The 17526-nt window shown below is 48.6% G+C and overlaps 1 protein-coding gene across 2 annotated transcripts in view; it reads left to right on the forward strand.

Moving 5' to 3' along the window:
* Window positions 1-17526, forward strand: part of GALNT18 (polypeptide N-acetylgalactosaminyltransferase 18) — a 359386-nt gene that overhangs the window by 333038 nt on the left and 8822 nt on the right. The window contains exon 10 of one of the 2 annotated variants that reach the window (XM_017881607.1): window positions 4441-4605. The exons of the other annotated variant lie outside the window; for it this stretch is intronic. Within the exon in view, the coding sequence (XP_017737096.1) occupies window positions 4441-4605 (165 nt within the window). The remainder of the gene's footprint in view (window positions 1-4440; window positions 4606-17526) is intronic. 2 annotated transcript variants of the gene reach the window in all.

Here is a 17526-nt window from a genome sequence, read left to right on the forward strand (position 1 = left end):
CTAGGCCCCTCCAGCTCTCTAGTACTGTATTAGTCCAGGTCCCCATCATGACTGGAAGGGATCACAGTGGAAGTCCTCTCCTGGCTCCCCACTGCCCCTCCAGCCTGGAGGCTGGAGCTGGAATGACCCCAGGGAGGTGCATGAGGGAGGTGAGTGGTCACACCTGTAGCTCTGGAGTTAAACTGCCTCGCTGTAAATCTCAGCTCCTCACCATCCGTATGACTTCGGAAACATTGCTTATGGTCTCCTTGCCTCACCTTCCTCGTCTGTAAGGTAAGGGATAATATTAGTACCTGCCTCACAGAGTTATTGCTAAGATTAAACAAGAATAAAGCATGTAAGTTATTTCATGTCTGGCACAGGGTAAGAGGTAAAAACACGTCAGCTTTTATTATACGCTATCTAAGTTGGGGTACCTCAACAGCGGCACTACTGACATTTTGGCTAGATAATTATTTGCTGTGGGGGGCTGTCCTGTGCATTTAGGATGTTGAGTGGGATCCCTGACCAGCCACTAGGCACCTCCCACCACCCCCACCATCATGACAACCAAAAATGTCTCCAGGCATTCAAAATAGCCCCTGGTTTGTAACGTTCCCCCATTGAGGACCACCGTTCTAAGTCACTTCTTGCCTTACACCTTCCAGAGTCTCCATTGCTCAGAAAGCTTACCTATGCTTGCTGGGCCTGCAGGCACTGAAAGTGGGGCAACTTGTACAAAACTTTTTCCCTTTTGTTGTGTTCAAGCCATTGGTTTATTTAATCCACTAGGCTAGGCTTCTGAGATGTCCGCGTGAGGACTTGAGAGAATCCTCTTTGCCAAACCTCCCTCTGTGATCTGCCAGCTTCGTGGTTACGCCAGTCAAAAGGCACTTTGTTGTTTTGTTTTTAAATAACAACTGTCCAGCCGTATTATGATTTTCCCAGACTCTGGAGCAATAAACAGCTCTGATGACAGCTGTACCAGATAGTAAGTGCACATGTTTCTCCTGGCATCTCCCTAAACTCTTCAGAGCAGCTAAGTGGATAAAACTGATTTCAGTTGTTACCTGAGTAGCCACTTGTGTCTGCCAAGTCTGCTCGGGAGACAAGAACCAGGCTGTGATGACAGAGAAGAAGAAAAACATGGGAATGACTGGCTCCCTTGCTGTCCTTGTCTTACAGCCCACATCCCTAAACCTTAGGAAATCTGGGTCCCGGCATGCAGGGAGATTAAGAGCTACAGTGTCCTAAGGAGGTCACAGTGCATTCAACCCAAGGGCATAAACAGGTGTGCACCTTTTGGTGAGAGACCCAGGTGGCAGGTTGAGGCCCCACACAGTTGAATATTCAGGGCAGGCTTTCTGGACGTGGTGGGTTCTCGTTTCTATTTTCAAAGTAGTGAGAGTTGGGGTAAGTGAGTGCAAGAAGTAGGGGCACTTCTCATATTCATGTGATTGGGGTCATTATTTCCTGATACGTTGTTGGTTTCCCCCAAGTGGCATGGCTTCTCCAGGACAGGGACCATGGATTTTCTCATCTCTGTAACCCTAGATCCCAACTTAGAGATTACTTGTTAGTTGAATAGAGGTGATGCCTAACTCTATGGCTGTTTGACTTTTTACATCCTACCAGTTGCCAAGTTCTCCCTCAACTCCAATAAACTAGAAGCCACAGGACATCAGCTTTTTTTGGTGGTGACCTGGAAATCCAGGCCACACAATGGACAGTCTCAGGATTCTGATGAGCAAACCACCCCTTGCCCAGCATAGCTTTGAAGAGGCTCCCCTTGCCTCTTGTTCTGGTTACATTTCCACATCGAAGCTGGGCATCCTACATTTGGCCTCTGCTCAGAACTTTGGTCACTGTAAATTCTTCACCTTTGTTATTGGAAGACTCAGTCATTTTAGTCATTTTGATGTCAATTTCCATGGATTTGCCAAACCTGGTAACTTGTAAGGTGACCAAGAGAGCAGATCTTAGCTGTAATGAGCGTCTTCTCCTCCTCCCTCTAGACACACTCTCAACCCAGTTCCCTCCACCCTGAGAGGCTGACTTTATGGAACGTTTCAATGGAAATCTCTGGTTTCCAGTTGGGTTCTGCCAATGGCCTGACCTAGTAGGAGATTCAAGTGGGGAGGAAAGAGTGAACTTGGGGTGTTTGTTAAGCATCACTTGCCATGACCCCCAAGCCCTCCTGTCAGCTTTCTCTCCATGACTTTTCTCTTACAGGTTCTGGTGACAGCTCTGTCCTCTCATTCCGCTGGGCATAGGGGTACTAACGGCTTCTCGTTACTTTCCCCAGGGAACCATCCTATCCCTTGTGGTTCCCTGACACCCCACCCACACCTTTGAAAATGGTGCCTTTATTACACACTCCTCAGGTCTCCCCCTATTAAAATGGGTCATCTCTTTCCTGTTGAAGTCTTGACTGTTCCTAAGGGAACACCCTGCCTGCCCTCCACCCCCTCCCAAGAGCCTAAAGAGACTTCTGAGCATCAGCAAGAATCTGCCATGAAGGACCACCCTTACTCGCCCTCCTCATCCACACTGCCTTCATTCCACTTCTGTCCTTTTTATGGCCTGGCACACAGGTTTAAAAAGTACTTGTCAACCATCCTCTTTTACTAAAGCAAAACATACATCATTTTGCCATTTTGAATTAATCAAAAATATTTGCCAATGAGAATTTTGGAACATGTCAAGATAACCAGAGAGAACACCCTGAATATTCTAACCTAAAGTGGAAAAGTGTGGTATCTTGGTTTGTTTCTGGGGCCTAAGCACTGGGGCAGGGGGGCACTAATGATGAGGGTGGCAGCATGTTAATGCCTTTAGCAATGTGAGGAGAAGAGTTCACAGAACCCTAAGACTTTTTACTTGGAGCCCTGATTGGGAACCACGGATCACGGCTAAGGGAAGTTGCTGAAAATGTTGAAGGCCAAAAGTCACGTGGCTTTCCCCTAGACCAGGCCCAAACTACAGCCCATGGAGACTCCTACTTTTGTAAATGATGTGTTCATGAAACACAGCCATTTGTTTGTTTTTTTTTTTTCTGGGATGTGTTTGCACTACAGTAGGAGAGTGAGTTTTCAGAGGCTGTATGGTCCTCTGTGTAGAAAGGAGTTTGCAGAGCGGGCCTGGCTGCTGTCCTCTGAAAGGCTTGCTTACGAGGTTGGCATCCAAGAGCCTGGGTCTCAGGATTCCCAGCAGAACTGATAAGAGTGGCTCTCTGTGTTTAATCTGATTATACAAACAAAACAGCCTAGGTTTGCCACTCACTTTCCTTCTGGAAGTCTGGGATTTTGGTGCATACTAGGCAGAGGCTGCCTATTTGACAGCCCCCAGTGAAAACCCTGGGTGCTGTGTCTCTAATGTGCTTCTCTGGTAGACAGCATTTCTCATGTGTTGTCACAGCTCAGAGGAATTGAGTATGTCCTGTGCAACTCCCCCGAGAGGGGACCCTTGGAAGCTTGGACCTGGTTTCCCCGGGCTTTGTCCAGGAGCCTTTCTTCTTTTTCCTTTTCCTTTTGGGTTTGTTTTGTATCCTTTTGCTGTCATAAATCATAGCAGTAAGTACAATTATGTGCTGAGTCCTGTGAGTCCCCATAGAAAATCATCTAGCTGAGGGGTGGTCTTGGAGACTCCCCAGCACACCCACAAAACCAAACATATTTGTCAACCTGCCCTTTAAGAAAAAGTTTGCCACCTCCTGCTCTGCACAGTCTTAGTGTGCATGGAAATTATGTGTTACACACCTCCCATCCCACAAGACTCTGTGCTTCCTGAAGGCGCGGTCCAGGCTTGTTGCTCTGACAAAGCACAGTATCTGACATGAAATATTTATGAAGGGAGGAAATCGGGGAATCTGTAAATAATGGATTAAAGGCAGGCAGATCACAAGGTCAGGAGTTTGAGACCAGCCTGACCATCATGGTGAAACCCCCGTCTCTACTAAAAATACAAAAATTAGCCAGGCATGGTGGTGCACACTTGTAATCCCAGCTACTCATGAGGTGGAGGCAGGAGAATCACTTGAACCTGGGAGGTGGAAGGTTGCAGTGAGCCGAGATGCGCCACTGCACTCCAGGCTAGGCAACAGAGCAAGATTCTGTCTCTGAAAAAAAAAGAGGGGTTTGTAAACTGGGTGAAGAAATAAATTTAAAAGGTTATGACCAATGTTTTCCAATGGAAGATTAGAATAGAAATCAGTGTATATTACATATGTAAGGGTGTTTTATTTCTTGTAGTTATACAGGTGGACCAAACACTATACTGGATCATAATGTAAAAGGGTTTCTTTTTGTCTATTGCAATAGAAAATAATCGGAAGGCCACTGGATTCCAGGGTCTTCCCTAACTGTGGCCTCTCTGCCAGCTGCCCAGGAGAATCCCGACCTACCTTCCTGTCTCTGTGGCCATTGGCATTTATCCACACTCTCTCCCTCCCTCCGCCCCCAGAACGTGTACTACACGAGCAGTCAGCAGATCCATGTGGGCATCCTGAGCCCCACGGTGGATGACGATGACAACCGGTGCCTGGTGGACGTCAATAGCCGGCCCCGGCTCATCGAGTGCAGCTACGCCAAAGCCAAGAGGATGAAGCTTCACTGGCAGTTCTCTCAGGTAGCAACCCGAGCCCAGGCACAGTGGCAGCCGTGTTGGAAAACGAGGAGCGTGGCCTTAGGGGCCAGGGAGGGGATGGAGGAGAGAGGAAGGAGAGAGACTGGCAGTAATGAGGCTGTGGCTCCAGGCTGCTTCTCAGGGATTTGCTGATCACCTACCATGTGCCGTGGGTCTCGTGTGTTAACTACTGATCCCTGTGATATTGGCTCTGAGGGAGTTTATTATTGTTGTTGTTTTATTATAATGATTTTATTATTGTACTTAATTTTTAGATATAAGGAAACTGAGGCTCAGAGAGGGGAGTCCCCTGCCCAGAGTCTCACAGCTAGGGGTGGGGCTGGGATTTAAACTCGGGTCTTTCTGACTTTAAACCTTCACGTTTCTCCTATACAAGCCTCTGCTCACGAGATGGAGCCCCCAGTCTCCCAGGTGTAGACAGTGCTGGTCTCTGATCTGCAACCCTCTCTGCCTTCTGCCCAGTATTGGGTCACTCTGGGAGAAGAAGTTTCCTTGCCGGGCAGCATCTTGGGGCCATTTGGCAAAAGGCCGTCCTCACACTAGTGACCGCGGGACATTCCTTTATTAAGTCTCTGTTAATTCAGGGGCCCATATTTGACTTCCTGCTCTTCACTGGCCCCTCATAGCTCCCATTATAGAATGGTGGCCAAGGATCTAGATGCCTAGCTTTGAGGAGAACTTCTGCCTCTTCCCAGAGGTCTCCTAGTCACCAGGGAATCTGCTAAGGTAGGATCCGTTTTCACCCACAGATAGGGATGCCTGCCTCCCAGGTGAAGCAGGTAAAGTGTTAATAACAGGAAGTGAGGGAGCCCATGGGGTTGTGGAGCCTCAGGGCTCCCTGGGGCTGTACATGGTGGACACTCCCAGGGAAGTTCAGGAGGGAACACCTGTATTCATGGGACTGAGTGGCAGGAGCTCCTGACTCCAGCCTCCCAGCAAGCTGCTTCTCCCCTGGTAAGGATGGAGGCTACTGGGGGCACTGCGCAGAACTTTGGAAGCTGGCTATACCTTCATTCCAATCCTGGCATCCAGTTACTCTCCCTGTAGAAAGGGTGCTGGTAAGGGGAGTCCCAGCTACATCATATATCATGGGCATAGGGCACCTTTGACTGTGGTGTGGGTGTACAGAGTTAGAGGACTGACAGAGACTCTTAGGTCCTAAATAAATGGTGAAGGTCAATACTGAGCTGCAAGTTCAAAACAAGGTCATGGACTTAGGAGCTAGTTAGAAAGCAGAACCAAGAGCCTCAACCAGGGCTGTGTGAACACAGGAAAGCAGATGGTGGAGAGGAGCCCAGGAAATAAATGGAGCATTTCTGAGGGCAGGTGGAGGATGCAGGTGGCAACTCTGTGAGTCCCAGCTCACTCTGCAAAGTGTCGGGGGTTCAATGAAAGGAAACTCATGCAAAGGACTCATGGCTCCTGCCCCTTCCTGTCTATGTAACCTTTGGCATGTGCTGTAAACTATAAAGTTCTGTCCCAATAGGAATAACAGCTAACATTCATATAGTACTTACTGTGTGTCAGGCATATATTAACTCATTTAATCCTCACCACAACCAGATGTGATAGGTACCACCTGACCTCATAGCTGAGGAAACTGAGTCACAGAGAAGTTAACGAACATGCCCAAGGTGCTCCTGTTGGTCATTAGTCATGAAATAGTTCCAATTCTCTCTTACTTCTCAACACTGAAGTTATGTTGGAAGTGGCCACGTGGGAGAAGGCCAGAGGTCAGGGCTGAGGCTTGAGACACAGGGTGTTCGTCCTCCCACCTCCCTCTCTGTGGAAACACCAGATGCCCCAGCTGGGAGCTGCTGCTGACTCGACACTGTGCCTGGCAGAAGCCTTCTTCACTTTCCTCTGCCAGATTTCCAGCTCAGGGGACAGAGGATGGGGCTACTTTTCCCTCCTTTCCTCCAAGTTGAGAGGCAGAGGGAGGCCTGGGGTGTGTGGTGTGGGAGGACAGTTAAGTACATGCCTGGTGAGGGATGGCTGCCGTTTCTCAAGATGGACTAGGTGCAAAGTAGGCTTGTAGGTTGGAGACAGCAGCATCCTGAGTGCGTATTCCTGGCTCCGTGGAGGTGAGTGGGGCTGACTTTGCTGGGGTGAAATGGGCTTCATGCCTGAGACTGTCTTCAGGGTCTATGTGAGTCACAAGGGACCATTTTCTACTGCCCTCAGCCAGACCTGCTGGGCCTCTGGGTTCAGCTTGCCCTGCCCTCTGTGAATGGAACAGTGCAGGAAGTTGGTGGTGGCGCAGCTAGGGGTGGGCAGGGCTGGTGGCTTCTCAGAAGACAATGTACTTAACTAGGAATGAATGTTAAGAACCTGGGAGCCTGGTCTCTTTGGAAGGAGTAAAGGGCATTCCAGGGAGAGGAAACAGCATGTGTGAAAGTTGTGAGACATCAAAAGCAGGCCGTGCTCAGGGAGCTTCCAGGAGTCAGAAGGTGGCCAATCCTGGAGGGCACAGTGGGGAGCGGCTGAAGAGCCTAGAAGGGCAACTGGACCAGGCCTGGAGGCCACAGGACCTGGTGGATTTGGTTCTATGGGAGATGAGGATGTGCAACCCCAGGTCATGTTTAGGTCCAGGATTTTGAAAGCCTCCTCTGGCAGGGATTGTGAAGCTGGATTAGGAGAGATTCTAGAAAACGAAAGAGGCAGGATGAAAAATTAGCAGGAGGTTGAGATGCAGTTTGAAAGTTTAGCCATTTCTTCCTCCCTCTCCTCCATGACCGTGGGGTCTTCATGGCCTGTGTCATCCCCCAAAATCTCCTCTCAGCACAGGCTCTAAGGCCAATCCTAGGGGCTCAGCTTTGGTGATGTGGGCTGGAAATGTTGACAGGCACCACCAGGAGTCCTCTGATCGACAAGAGTACTGCTTCAGATTACTGCAGGAGGAGGATGAGCAGTGGCCTCTGGGCTGTCCTGGAATAGCGCCTGGAGGCCACAGCCCTGCCAGGCACTTGCAGCCCTGGGGACTTGGTGTCATCCAGACATGGGTATTCCTGAACTGAAGTAAGCATCAGCCCTCTTCAGACTCCTCTGCCTGTGAGCCTCAGCCTTTCTGCGTTCAGCCTTATACAGTTTGATGTTAATAGCACAGCAAGCCCACCTCCAAGATGAGACATTGAGATGAAGTCACACTCCAAGATCACATGGCCTGAGAGTGGTAGATTCACTGGCTGAATCTGAAGCCCAGGCTGCTTTGACATCCAAGACCTGCACCCAGACACTTCTACCCTCTTTCCAGCCCTCACAGAGTCCTTCCCACCCATGCTCTGAAGTCCCCCCTGGAGTAACTCAGCCTCATCTCCTGTGCACACCTAGATGCCTTGGGGCTGTGGCCAGCCCTCCCCATGCCTCCCATCTTGCCTGTCCATCCTGGCTATGGTAGAGAATGAAACACTTGTAAAATGGGCATTCTTGAGGCAAAGTCACCCCAAGTTCCAGCTCCCTCCTTCCCTTATCCCAGGACATGGCTTGAAAAGGCAGCCCCACACAATTCCTGCTTAAACAGACATAGCAATCAACAAAGCAGGCATCTGCGGCATACAGCTCTTCAGTGACTGGGCAGTTTTCAGCCACTTTGGCATATGCCTAATTAAAACTCCCCAGAGTGCTTTGGCAACCATATCTTTGATCATTCTACGAAAGGGAACCGTTTGGAAATATTATTTTTGAATTCCTAGTTTGCAGACCCAGAGCAGCCACTCTCACTTGCTATTTAATAATTAATATATGTGAAAGTTTTGCTTACTGAAAAATGCTCAATATTTATCCAGTGACCTGGAATCTCTCCTCAGGACCTCATTGGTGAGGAGTTGCTGTTGACAAGACCTGAAGAAGCCAGGAGCCTCTTAAATGATTAAAGTCTTGTGCTTGGGCTAATTTTCTTGCAACAGGTTTTAATCTTTGCAAATTGCATTCAGATCCTACCAACTAGGATGTTCTGGTATAGAAGTTGGACTGAAAGGAGCTTTTACTGGGTGCATTTCAAATCTCCTTTCTCGTTTCACATTATGCACTATTTATTCTCCTGAGGACAACATTTAAGCTCCACAGACACTCGGACTGAATTAATTTTAAAATAATCTGGTGTGTTTTCCCAGGTTCTCCTACAAAGAAGATAGGCATTTGCATATCTTGGTGTTCCATCTCATACCCTGATTTTCTGCTTAACAAATAAAATACATTTCCTCTAACTCCCTCAAGCTCTTCTGAATTTGCAATACTTCAGGCTGAACCAGGACAGCATTAGATACTGACACTGAGAAAGTGCATTTGATGAAAACATCTCTTGGCAACGCTGATATGCAGGGCTCTGATGAGCAATTTTCCAATGATGAACAGTCTTTCCTTTAGTTGTTCATCAAACATTTATTGAGCATGGGGGTTGGACAGGAGGAATGCAGATATAAATCAGACACAGCCTCTGCCCTCAAGGAGCTCATGGGCATGTAAACACAATAGAACCGAATAAGAACAGAAACCAAGGGGTGTGCTGTGTTCTGAGAGCCTGGGATGACTGACTTGGTCTGCAGAACTCAGAGATGGCTTCACGTAGGAGGCTTGTTTGATCTATGTCTTAAAGGTTGTAGAGACAGTTTCCAAGCGTAGAAAGAACATCCCAAGTAGAAGCTCACTTGAGCAAAGGCATGAAACAGCCAAGCATATTTTAGGAGTAGGAATCCATTGTCTGGTGTGGGTAGAATTTGGAGTTTTTGATGGGGCAAGAAGGAGATAAGTCACGTAGAACAGATAATGGTTGTTGAAAGCCATACCAAGAAGATGGACTTCACCTTAAAAGCAGAAGGAAAGAATGGGGAAGGTTCTTAAGTAGTAGATTTCCACGGTGGGGTGTGCAAAACCCCCCTGGCAGCTGAAAGCGGGGTGGATCAGAAGGAAAGAGGCTAGAAACAGGGAAGCCAGATAGGGAGGAGACTGTTCCATTGTTCCGGGAAGAGATGGGAGGACTCGGATGCCACAGGGGTGTGGGGACAGATAGCTATCAGGGAGGACTTTGAGAGACATTTCAGCAGGTTGTTGCACAGTGATGGATTAAATGATGGTAGTTGGGTGGTGGAGTGGTTCTTAATATAGGACCATTGCCAGCCCTGTGTTTGAGAACATTTGGTGGGCAGGCAGAATTGCCTCCTTCAAGCTACACACCCATCTCTAAACAGCCGACGCCTCCCACATCAGCAAATGAAAAAACTTCATTAATATTAAAAGTGGTAGTTGTTGCCTTCAGTGATTTTTCCCATTGGTGATTCCTCCAGGATTAAAAAACTTCCAAAACTACTGGGATGATAGGTTCATATGCATTAAATATATGTCTTTCAACCTTCTGAGAGTAGTCTCCATACTGAGATTTGGGGGATTCTGGGATTCAGTGATGGGTTTCTGTGAAAGAGGCATTTGGTCAATGACCCCTGGACCAGTGGAGGGAGAGGGAAGAGGCAGATATCAGGTCACTACAGAGAAGAACTTTGTGGCAGGATACTTGTCAAGCAAAGCAGAGGACTGACTCTCAGTAGTAACAAGGCCACCTCTCCACCTGCAACTACCATTATTTCTTTGAACGGTTTATAATAGCCTAATGTTAGAGGGAGTCCTCTGTTCAAATATGTTATTGAAGAGATTCTTGCTCTAGGAAGGCTGTTGTCATGATGTGTTCCTCCAAGCTCCCACTTTCTGAAAGCCCATCTGTATGTTTGAATGCATGGTTAAAGAATTGAGGACTATTTAAGACCAGAAATAGCTCAGGAGGGTCAGTGTTCTACCTGCAGATATCTTAAGGGCTGCTCTGGGCAAGGGCTCAGCAGGCTTGTCCTGTGTAGCCCTGAGAGGACCAGCAGGGGGAAATCAGGAGCAATTTATTGAGCTGCTTTTTCATAGAGTTGTCGATGAGGCTGATGGCTTGGGCAGGTGGTGAGTTCAGGGGACCATCAGCAGGTTGTCAAAGGCTCTACAGCTCTCAATGGAGTTGGGCTGGGTGATTTTTAAGGGCGTATGGACCCTGAAATTCTGTAATTCTAAGCTCCTGAAGTTAGACGGCAAACCCTGAGAAGGGTTTTTTCCACCTAGAATTCTCACTGGGCCAGCCTGAATACAAAGCATTACAAATTCGAGAATGATACTCTTAATCCTCTTAATCACACTTTATGGCATCATTTACCCATTATTTCAACCCATGTCCCTCTCTTCTTCCATCAGCTAACAGACTAGAGGGGAGGACTGTGTCTCACACTTCAGTATCTCCAGCACCTAATGAAAAGCCAGAGACAGAGGCAGCACCCAGCATGCTGTTGATCAAATGAAGGAGTCTTTTTTTAAAAATTCACAAATCTTAACCAAAGGCCCCTTGTGTGCAAGGTCTTGAGCTAGGTTTGTGGGAGCCCCAAAGATGAACAAAATCCTACCCCAGTGATTGTCCTCGGATGTATGCATGCTCACTGAAGAAAAAATAAAGTCATACTACAGTATTTCAAGAAAATTTCATGTTAATAGTCCAAGGCTCCTGCTTAGTTGGAAAATCCCCATTCCTGCAGTGAACACTTTTAGGTGGTAGTACATCCCACGTGCAGTACACAGACATGCATTGTGTAGAATTCTCAAACTTATGGCATAAACGCACACTTCTTCCGAACACCTCCGATTTGGAGGAGGGAGGTGGAAATATTTTATAGTAAAACAGATACGCATATTGCATGAAGTGGAGTGCAAATTTAAATGAGTATTTTTAAAACAGGAGGCTCTGATGAAATCTCAGGGTGTTCAGACTGTCTTTCATGTTGCCCTCATACTCTGGGTTCTTTGGCAGGAATGCTGGCAAGGCCCAGCTGGGAGTTCAAGGGCATGCAAGGCAGATGCCACACCCCAGCTCCCTGTGCTTGCTTCATTCTCAGAGCAGCACTGATGCATTTTCCAAGTGGGGAGCATTGCGGATAGCCACAGAGATGTCTGTTAATGCCAGGAAAGGAGAGATTTTCAAGACTAGATGAGACTGCCTGGAAGAGACTGAGCCCCTAGCCAAAGCTGCCTGTCAAGGGACAATTGGCTCTGCTATGTGAGGTCTAATTTGATAATCTGATGCAAGATAAGTAACACATGCAAAGACGAATCTATTTGCAGAGCACATTTCCCAGAGAACACCACTAATTCTGCCAAAGAATTTCCCCATGCTGGAGGAGGAGGAGTCCTTGACTTTCTCCTGCTCCAATCCCCAAGTGCTGTCAGCAAGTCCAACTTGGAGAACCTTTTGTGTTGAAAAGAAGAGACAATAATCGAGTATTTCATTATGGCTCCAGAATAAAACAGCCTTTCATTTCCATGTCATATGAAGGGGCAAGTGTGGAACTGTCCAGTTTTGAGGGACTAACAAAGCTTCGTTTAGGCCTTGGATGTACTATTAGTTATTTTTGGTTTATGAAAGTCAGCACTTCCCTCCTCCCCCTCATCCCACAGATATCAGGGACTAGGACTAGGTGTGACGGCTCAGCTCCGCACTACCCAGACCTGGGTGAGATTTTAAAATGTATTGCTCAAACATTTATATGATGTTTACTATGTGCCCTGTACTACTCTGTTTTATAAATGTTACTTAATCCCTATGATAGTGCTATAAGGTACTTACTATAACTATCCCCAATTTTATAGAGGAGGAAACTGAGGCATTGGGAGATTAAGTAATTTGTCAAAAATCAGATCTGGGAATCCTGCCTCTGGGGTCCATGCTTTAAACCACCATACCGTGGTCCCTTGTCCTGCCTCTGGAAAATCAGTGGATCACTGCAATGAGAGTTTGGGGCTGGGGCCTCCCTGCTGAACCGGTCACAAATATGTGTGAACTGGCTGGATCCCTACCTCCTCAGCAAGCTCCCTCCAGCCATCGTGCTGTCTCCATAAGCCCTCTCTGCCTGTGCTTTTGTACTTGATGTTCCTGTTACCCCACCTTCAGTCCAAGGGGCCCTTCACACAACAAGCCCCAGGCAGAATCTCACTCAAAGGTGAGACTAAGAAAGAGAACACCCAAGCACTTAAAAAAAACACGAAAGGCTTTACTAGTAAATCAGGTGCTGAGTATTCATAATACAAAAAGACCACTTAACTCTACCAAAGAAGGGACTTAATCTCAGGGTTTCTTTAACTAGCTGTAAGTCCCACACATGCTTTGAAGTATTTTATTACTAATCATTAACTACTTAACCTAGAAACTCCTGAGCTCACCATGCTTAAAGCCAAAGACCCACTGGGCGGCTTGCCCATAGAAAATTAATTAAAAAGGAAAGTGGAATGGGAATTCTGAAATAAGCAGAGAAGTCTTTGGAATCCACGAGTTAGTATAGTACACACAAGCATCCTTGTGAACTCCTTGATTGCAAAAATAAGACCAGCCTGAGCTTAACCCAAATATTCCAGATGTTCTACCTCAGGGTGCAAGCGACCAGCTGGGCCCAACCCTTTCCTGAAAGGGGGTCATAGCTTGTGGTCTCAAAGTGTGGTCCCAGACCAACACCACCAATGCAACAGCACCTGGGAACTTTAAAAGACACATTTTCAGGCCTTGTCTCAGACCTAGTGAATCAGAAGTGAGAGGGGCAGTGACCTATACTTTAACAAGCCCCCAAGCAACTCTAACTCTTACATTCCAGGAGGAACAGGCCAATCTGGTGCTAGCTGTTCCACACGTAGGCACCACAGACACACACTTGGGAAACTGAGGCAGAGAAGTGCTTGGCTATGTAATAACCTGGGATCTGCTCCTCATTGCCCAAGAGACTCATGGACTGTGGCTTCCACACGTCCCAGTCTACACATAGTTCTCTATGTTGAGACACAAATTGAGTGCCCCAGCATGCTCTGTCTCCTTTTGTAATTGAGAAGACTGAAGCCCAGAGTGGCTCAGTCATTTTCCTGGGGTCACATGGCCAAGGCGAGGCACAGAGTCCTAGGTTCGTTGCTTCTGCTCATGCCTTTCCAGTTCCTATTCCTGAGAGGCCCAGGAGGAGGAGGAATTAGGCTGGGAGGTGGGAACCTGGCTGTAGGAATTATTATCAGCCTTCTAAATACTATACATTCAACTTCTGATTTTTTTTTTTTTTTTTTTAGCTGCCGTTTCCATATTTAATTTGGTTTTCATTCCAATTAAGTTCTCTGTATGCTATGGCTTCTCTCCTGCCAGGTTTAATTGCCCTTATTTAAATTCTTTAATTAAAAGTATTGTGTGTTTCCAGATTATGTAGTTGTAGTATTACACAAATAATGTAGATGACAGGGCTGGTGAACCAAGTGACTGTGCCCTCCACAGAGGGAGGGGCCAGCCCAGGTCTCTGCATGAAGCCCCAGCCTAAGGCCATGAGACTGGCCCAGAGGATGCAGGTTGGACCCTGGGAGTGAGGACAGAAGTTGGCTAACAAGTGTCCCTTCCTTCCTTCCTGCAATGCTGTGCCCAACACAGCACTACCCAGAGTGACCTGGTTAACCTGTCAGTCAGGTTCTGCAATGGCTGGCCCTGTCATTCAGATTAAAAGCCAAAGTCTTGCTTGTAATTCCAGCACTTTGGGAGGCTGAGGCAGGCAGATCACCTGAGGTCAGGAGTTCGAGACCAGCCTGGCCAACATGGCAAAACCCCGTCCCTCCTAAAACTACAAATATTAGCCAGGCGTGATGGTGCATGCCTGTAATCCCAGCTACTTAGGAGGCTGAGGCAGGAGAATCACTTGTACCTGGGAGGCAGAGGTTGCACTGAGGCGAGATCCTGCCACTACACTCCAGCCTGTGTGACAGAGTGAGACTCCATCTCAAGAAAAAATAAAAAGCCAAAGTCTGTTCAGTGGCCACAAGGCCCTACCCACTTACCCTCACCTCTTGGACCTCATCTCCTCCCACTAACCCCAAGCTTCGGGCCCATGACTCCCTGACCTCTGCCCTGGGCCACCTCCTGCCCTCCTCTTTGTCCTTGCTGAGATCTCAATTTTGATTGAGGATTTCCCTGGCCATCTCTTACAATTGCTGTCTGCCTCCAGCTCACCACCACCCCTGAGCCTCTTTCCCTGTCTATATTTTTATATACAACCTTATCACTTTCTCATATACTTTGGAATTTATTTTTCTGCTTTCCCCTAGAATATAGTCTCTACAAAGCAAAGATCTTTTTCTGTTTAGTCACTGATATATCTCAGTGGCCTAGAATGGTAGGCACTCATTAAATATTTGCTGAATGGAAGGATTAATGAATAGTGTCTCTGCAGAGGGCCCTCAGAGGAAATAGACCTAATTTTGAAGCTTGCTGAGGTGACCCTTCACCCTAGGCATTGGGGCACCACCACTGTGATAGGCAGGGGCTGGGGCTGGCCACCATCCTAGTGAGGAATGTGAAGGGGGCAGACCCCCTGGGTTCCCAGCCTGGCACTACTTACTACTCATTTACTGACCATGTGACCCTGGACAAGTCTTCCAGCCTCTCTGAGCCTCAGTCTCCAAGCCTGTAAAATGGGGATAATTATTCTACCTCTCAGGGCTTTTGTCAGGAAGACCTGAAATTAGGCATGTAAAGCATTTGGCACAGTACTAAACAAATGGTAAATAAGTGATAGTTGTTATTCCTCTCATCTCAGCTGCAGAACCCACAGGCAGAAGTAGTTAGTAAAACACGAGGCTGCTCCCACGGTGCTGAACTTCCCAGGAAGGCACTGAATGTGGGAAAGGAAGCCTTCTTTGCAATATTTGTGAATGAAATTTTCCGAGAGAGAAGAAGAAAGAGTTTGTTCAGTGAAAGAGGCTGAGGTCAAGAAGGGGGACAGGAGGAAGACAGTGCTGGTGGCCAGTGCTATCTCCAGCACCAAAGGGTGGCCTGGCTCCTCTCTCCATACCCCAGATGTGTTCCAGGGAACAGGTGAGGGCTCTGCTCAGCGATGCCCCACCATGGCCTTACTACCTATTCTAGAGGACCCTCCTCTCCTGGCCTCATACTCCACTCCGACAGGCTCAGATATTCTCATGGAGGTTGTGTCCCATCCACTCGCTTCCCCCAACCCAACTCTTGGCCGTGATCCATCCCTCCCACATCCCTTCAGGCAGCCACATTGGCTGCCTCTGGCACAGGGTCACCGCACTTCTAGTCTCTAGGGTGCTGAGGCTGTGATTGGGCCAGGGCCGGGCCTGGGAAACGTCAGATGGGAGTCTCTGAAGGACGCTTTATGTCTCAGAGACCTCTGTTCCTGCCTCCCTCTCTGGAACTTGGCAAGGTGCCCCTTGGAAGGCAAGCATAGAAGGGGCCGTGGTGTCTTCTGTGTGGGACGTGTTTCTCCAAGAGTCAGTGGTCGAGGGTCTGCACAGCACCTCGCTGTTGGCAAGGCCTGGGCCGGCCCCAAGGTTGAGCTGAGCAGCCAGAATCTTCAGCGGAGTGGGCAGCGACACTTGGGCCGGGCCCCTGTTTGCTGTGCGCTTTGGTCATAGCCCCCACCCTGATCCACTGATCTGTATGTTTTAGAGCTGATAACGGGATTTCCTATCAGTCCTCTGCTCATCCTTCCAGGAATCAGGACAGAAATGACCATCTGGCCCTGTAGACAATGAAACCAGAAGGGGGGAGAGGGTTGCCCAGGCCACACAGCTGACCACCAGGAAAGCGGCTGTGTCCTCAACATCCTAGCTCAGCACTCTTCCCTTTCTGCCTGGCTCCGGAAACGCCAATAGTTCTTGCAAATTAGAGAGTGGCTGGTTTTGGTCCCCTGCCTGCGTGCTGCTCCCAGCGTGGCGGGGAAGACAGACCACTGGGCTGGCAGGACTGTGGCGGGGCTGGGGAACTAGCCACAGATCTGTTCAAGAAGCATCAGCGACATAGCCCAGCCTGGGTGTGGGCAGCAGATATGCCCAGGCCACAAAATTTTACACAGAAGCTAAGGAAATGTGGGCCATGGAGCAATGGTCTGGCCTTGCTTGGAGCAAGTGGCATAGGGGATGCCTCTGGGCCTAAAAGTCTAACCTTTAAGGGACAGGATGGGCACTCAAGGTAGACTGAGGTTTAAGAGGACAACTCGAGGCTGTGCTTCACACCCATCAGGAGCACCGTGTGGCCCCAACGTGCCAACTCCTTGGCTAAGTTGAAGGGGTCTCTTGTCCAGTGTAAATGAGGCAGTGACCCTGGGCGCTGCGGTCAGTCCTGAGGCACAGAAATTAACCAGAGCTTGTTCAAAGGAGGGCAACCAGTTTGGAAAATTATACAAAATTGTCCCACCAGGAACTGGGAAAGTTAAACCTGGAAATGCAGAGAACTGGGAGACGCAGGCCCCACCTCCCCTGCCAGAAGGGAAGGTGTAGAGGAACAGCCGCTGGGGAAGCCTCAGGGGAGCTCTGCCACTCCTGGGGGACGCCAAGACAAGGATTTTAGCTCTGGGAGGGGCAGGCTCCAAGGGTGAGCAGCTAGGGGAAGACTGCATATTCCAGAAGGCTTAGATCCTTCTCCCTGGAGGACCAAGCAGAGCTGAAGGGCCCCATAGCCCAAGTCCAGAGGCCATTCAGCACGTGAGAGCGAGAGGCTGGCCTTCAAGGTCTCTTTCAGCATGGGGATTCCAGGGCCCTTTCTAGGCTTGTCCAAGGGCCCCTTTCAGAGGCCAAGCCTGCAGGTTTCTCCCTGGCAACGGGTGGGCCCCAACAGCTGCTATTTCAGTTTCCCGTTTATTATTTGGTCTCTGTGCTGTTGAGTACACTGAATCACTGCTGTCCCCAGGGAAGGCCCCTGGGGTGTGGGGCACAGCGGGTGGGACCTTGCTTTATTCTGTGAACGCTTCTGAATAGGTTTGTGTGATCCGCTGGACCATCTCCCCAACACAGGAAGTCGGGAATCCCATATCCCCTCCCAACACACACAAACACAGTCCCCGCCACGCCCCCACC

Source organism: Rhinopithecus bieti, unplaced genomic scaffold (genome assembly GCF_001698545.2).
Source record: "Rhinopithecus bieti isolate Rb0 unplaced genomic scaffold, ASM169854v2 scaffold_11944, whole genome shotgun sequence".
NCBI classification, from domain to species: Eukaryota; Metazoa; Chordata; class Mammalia; order Primates; family Cercopithecidae; genus Rhinopithecus; species Rhinopithecus bieti.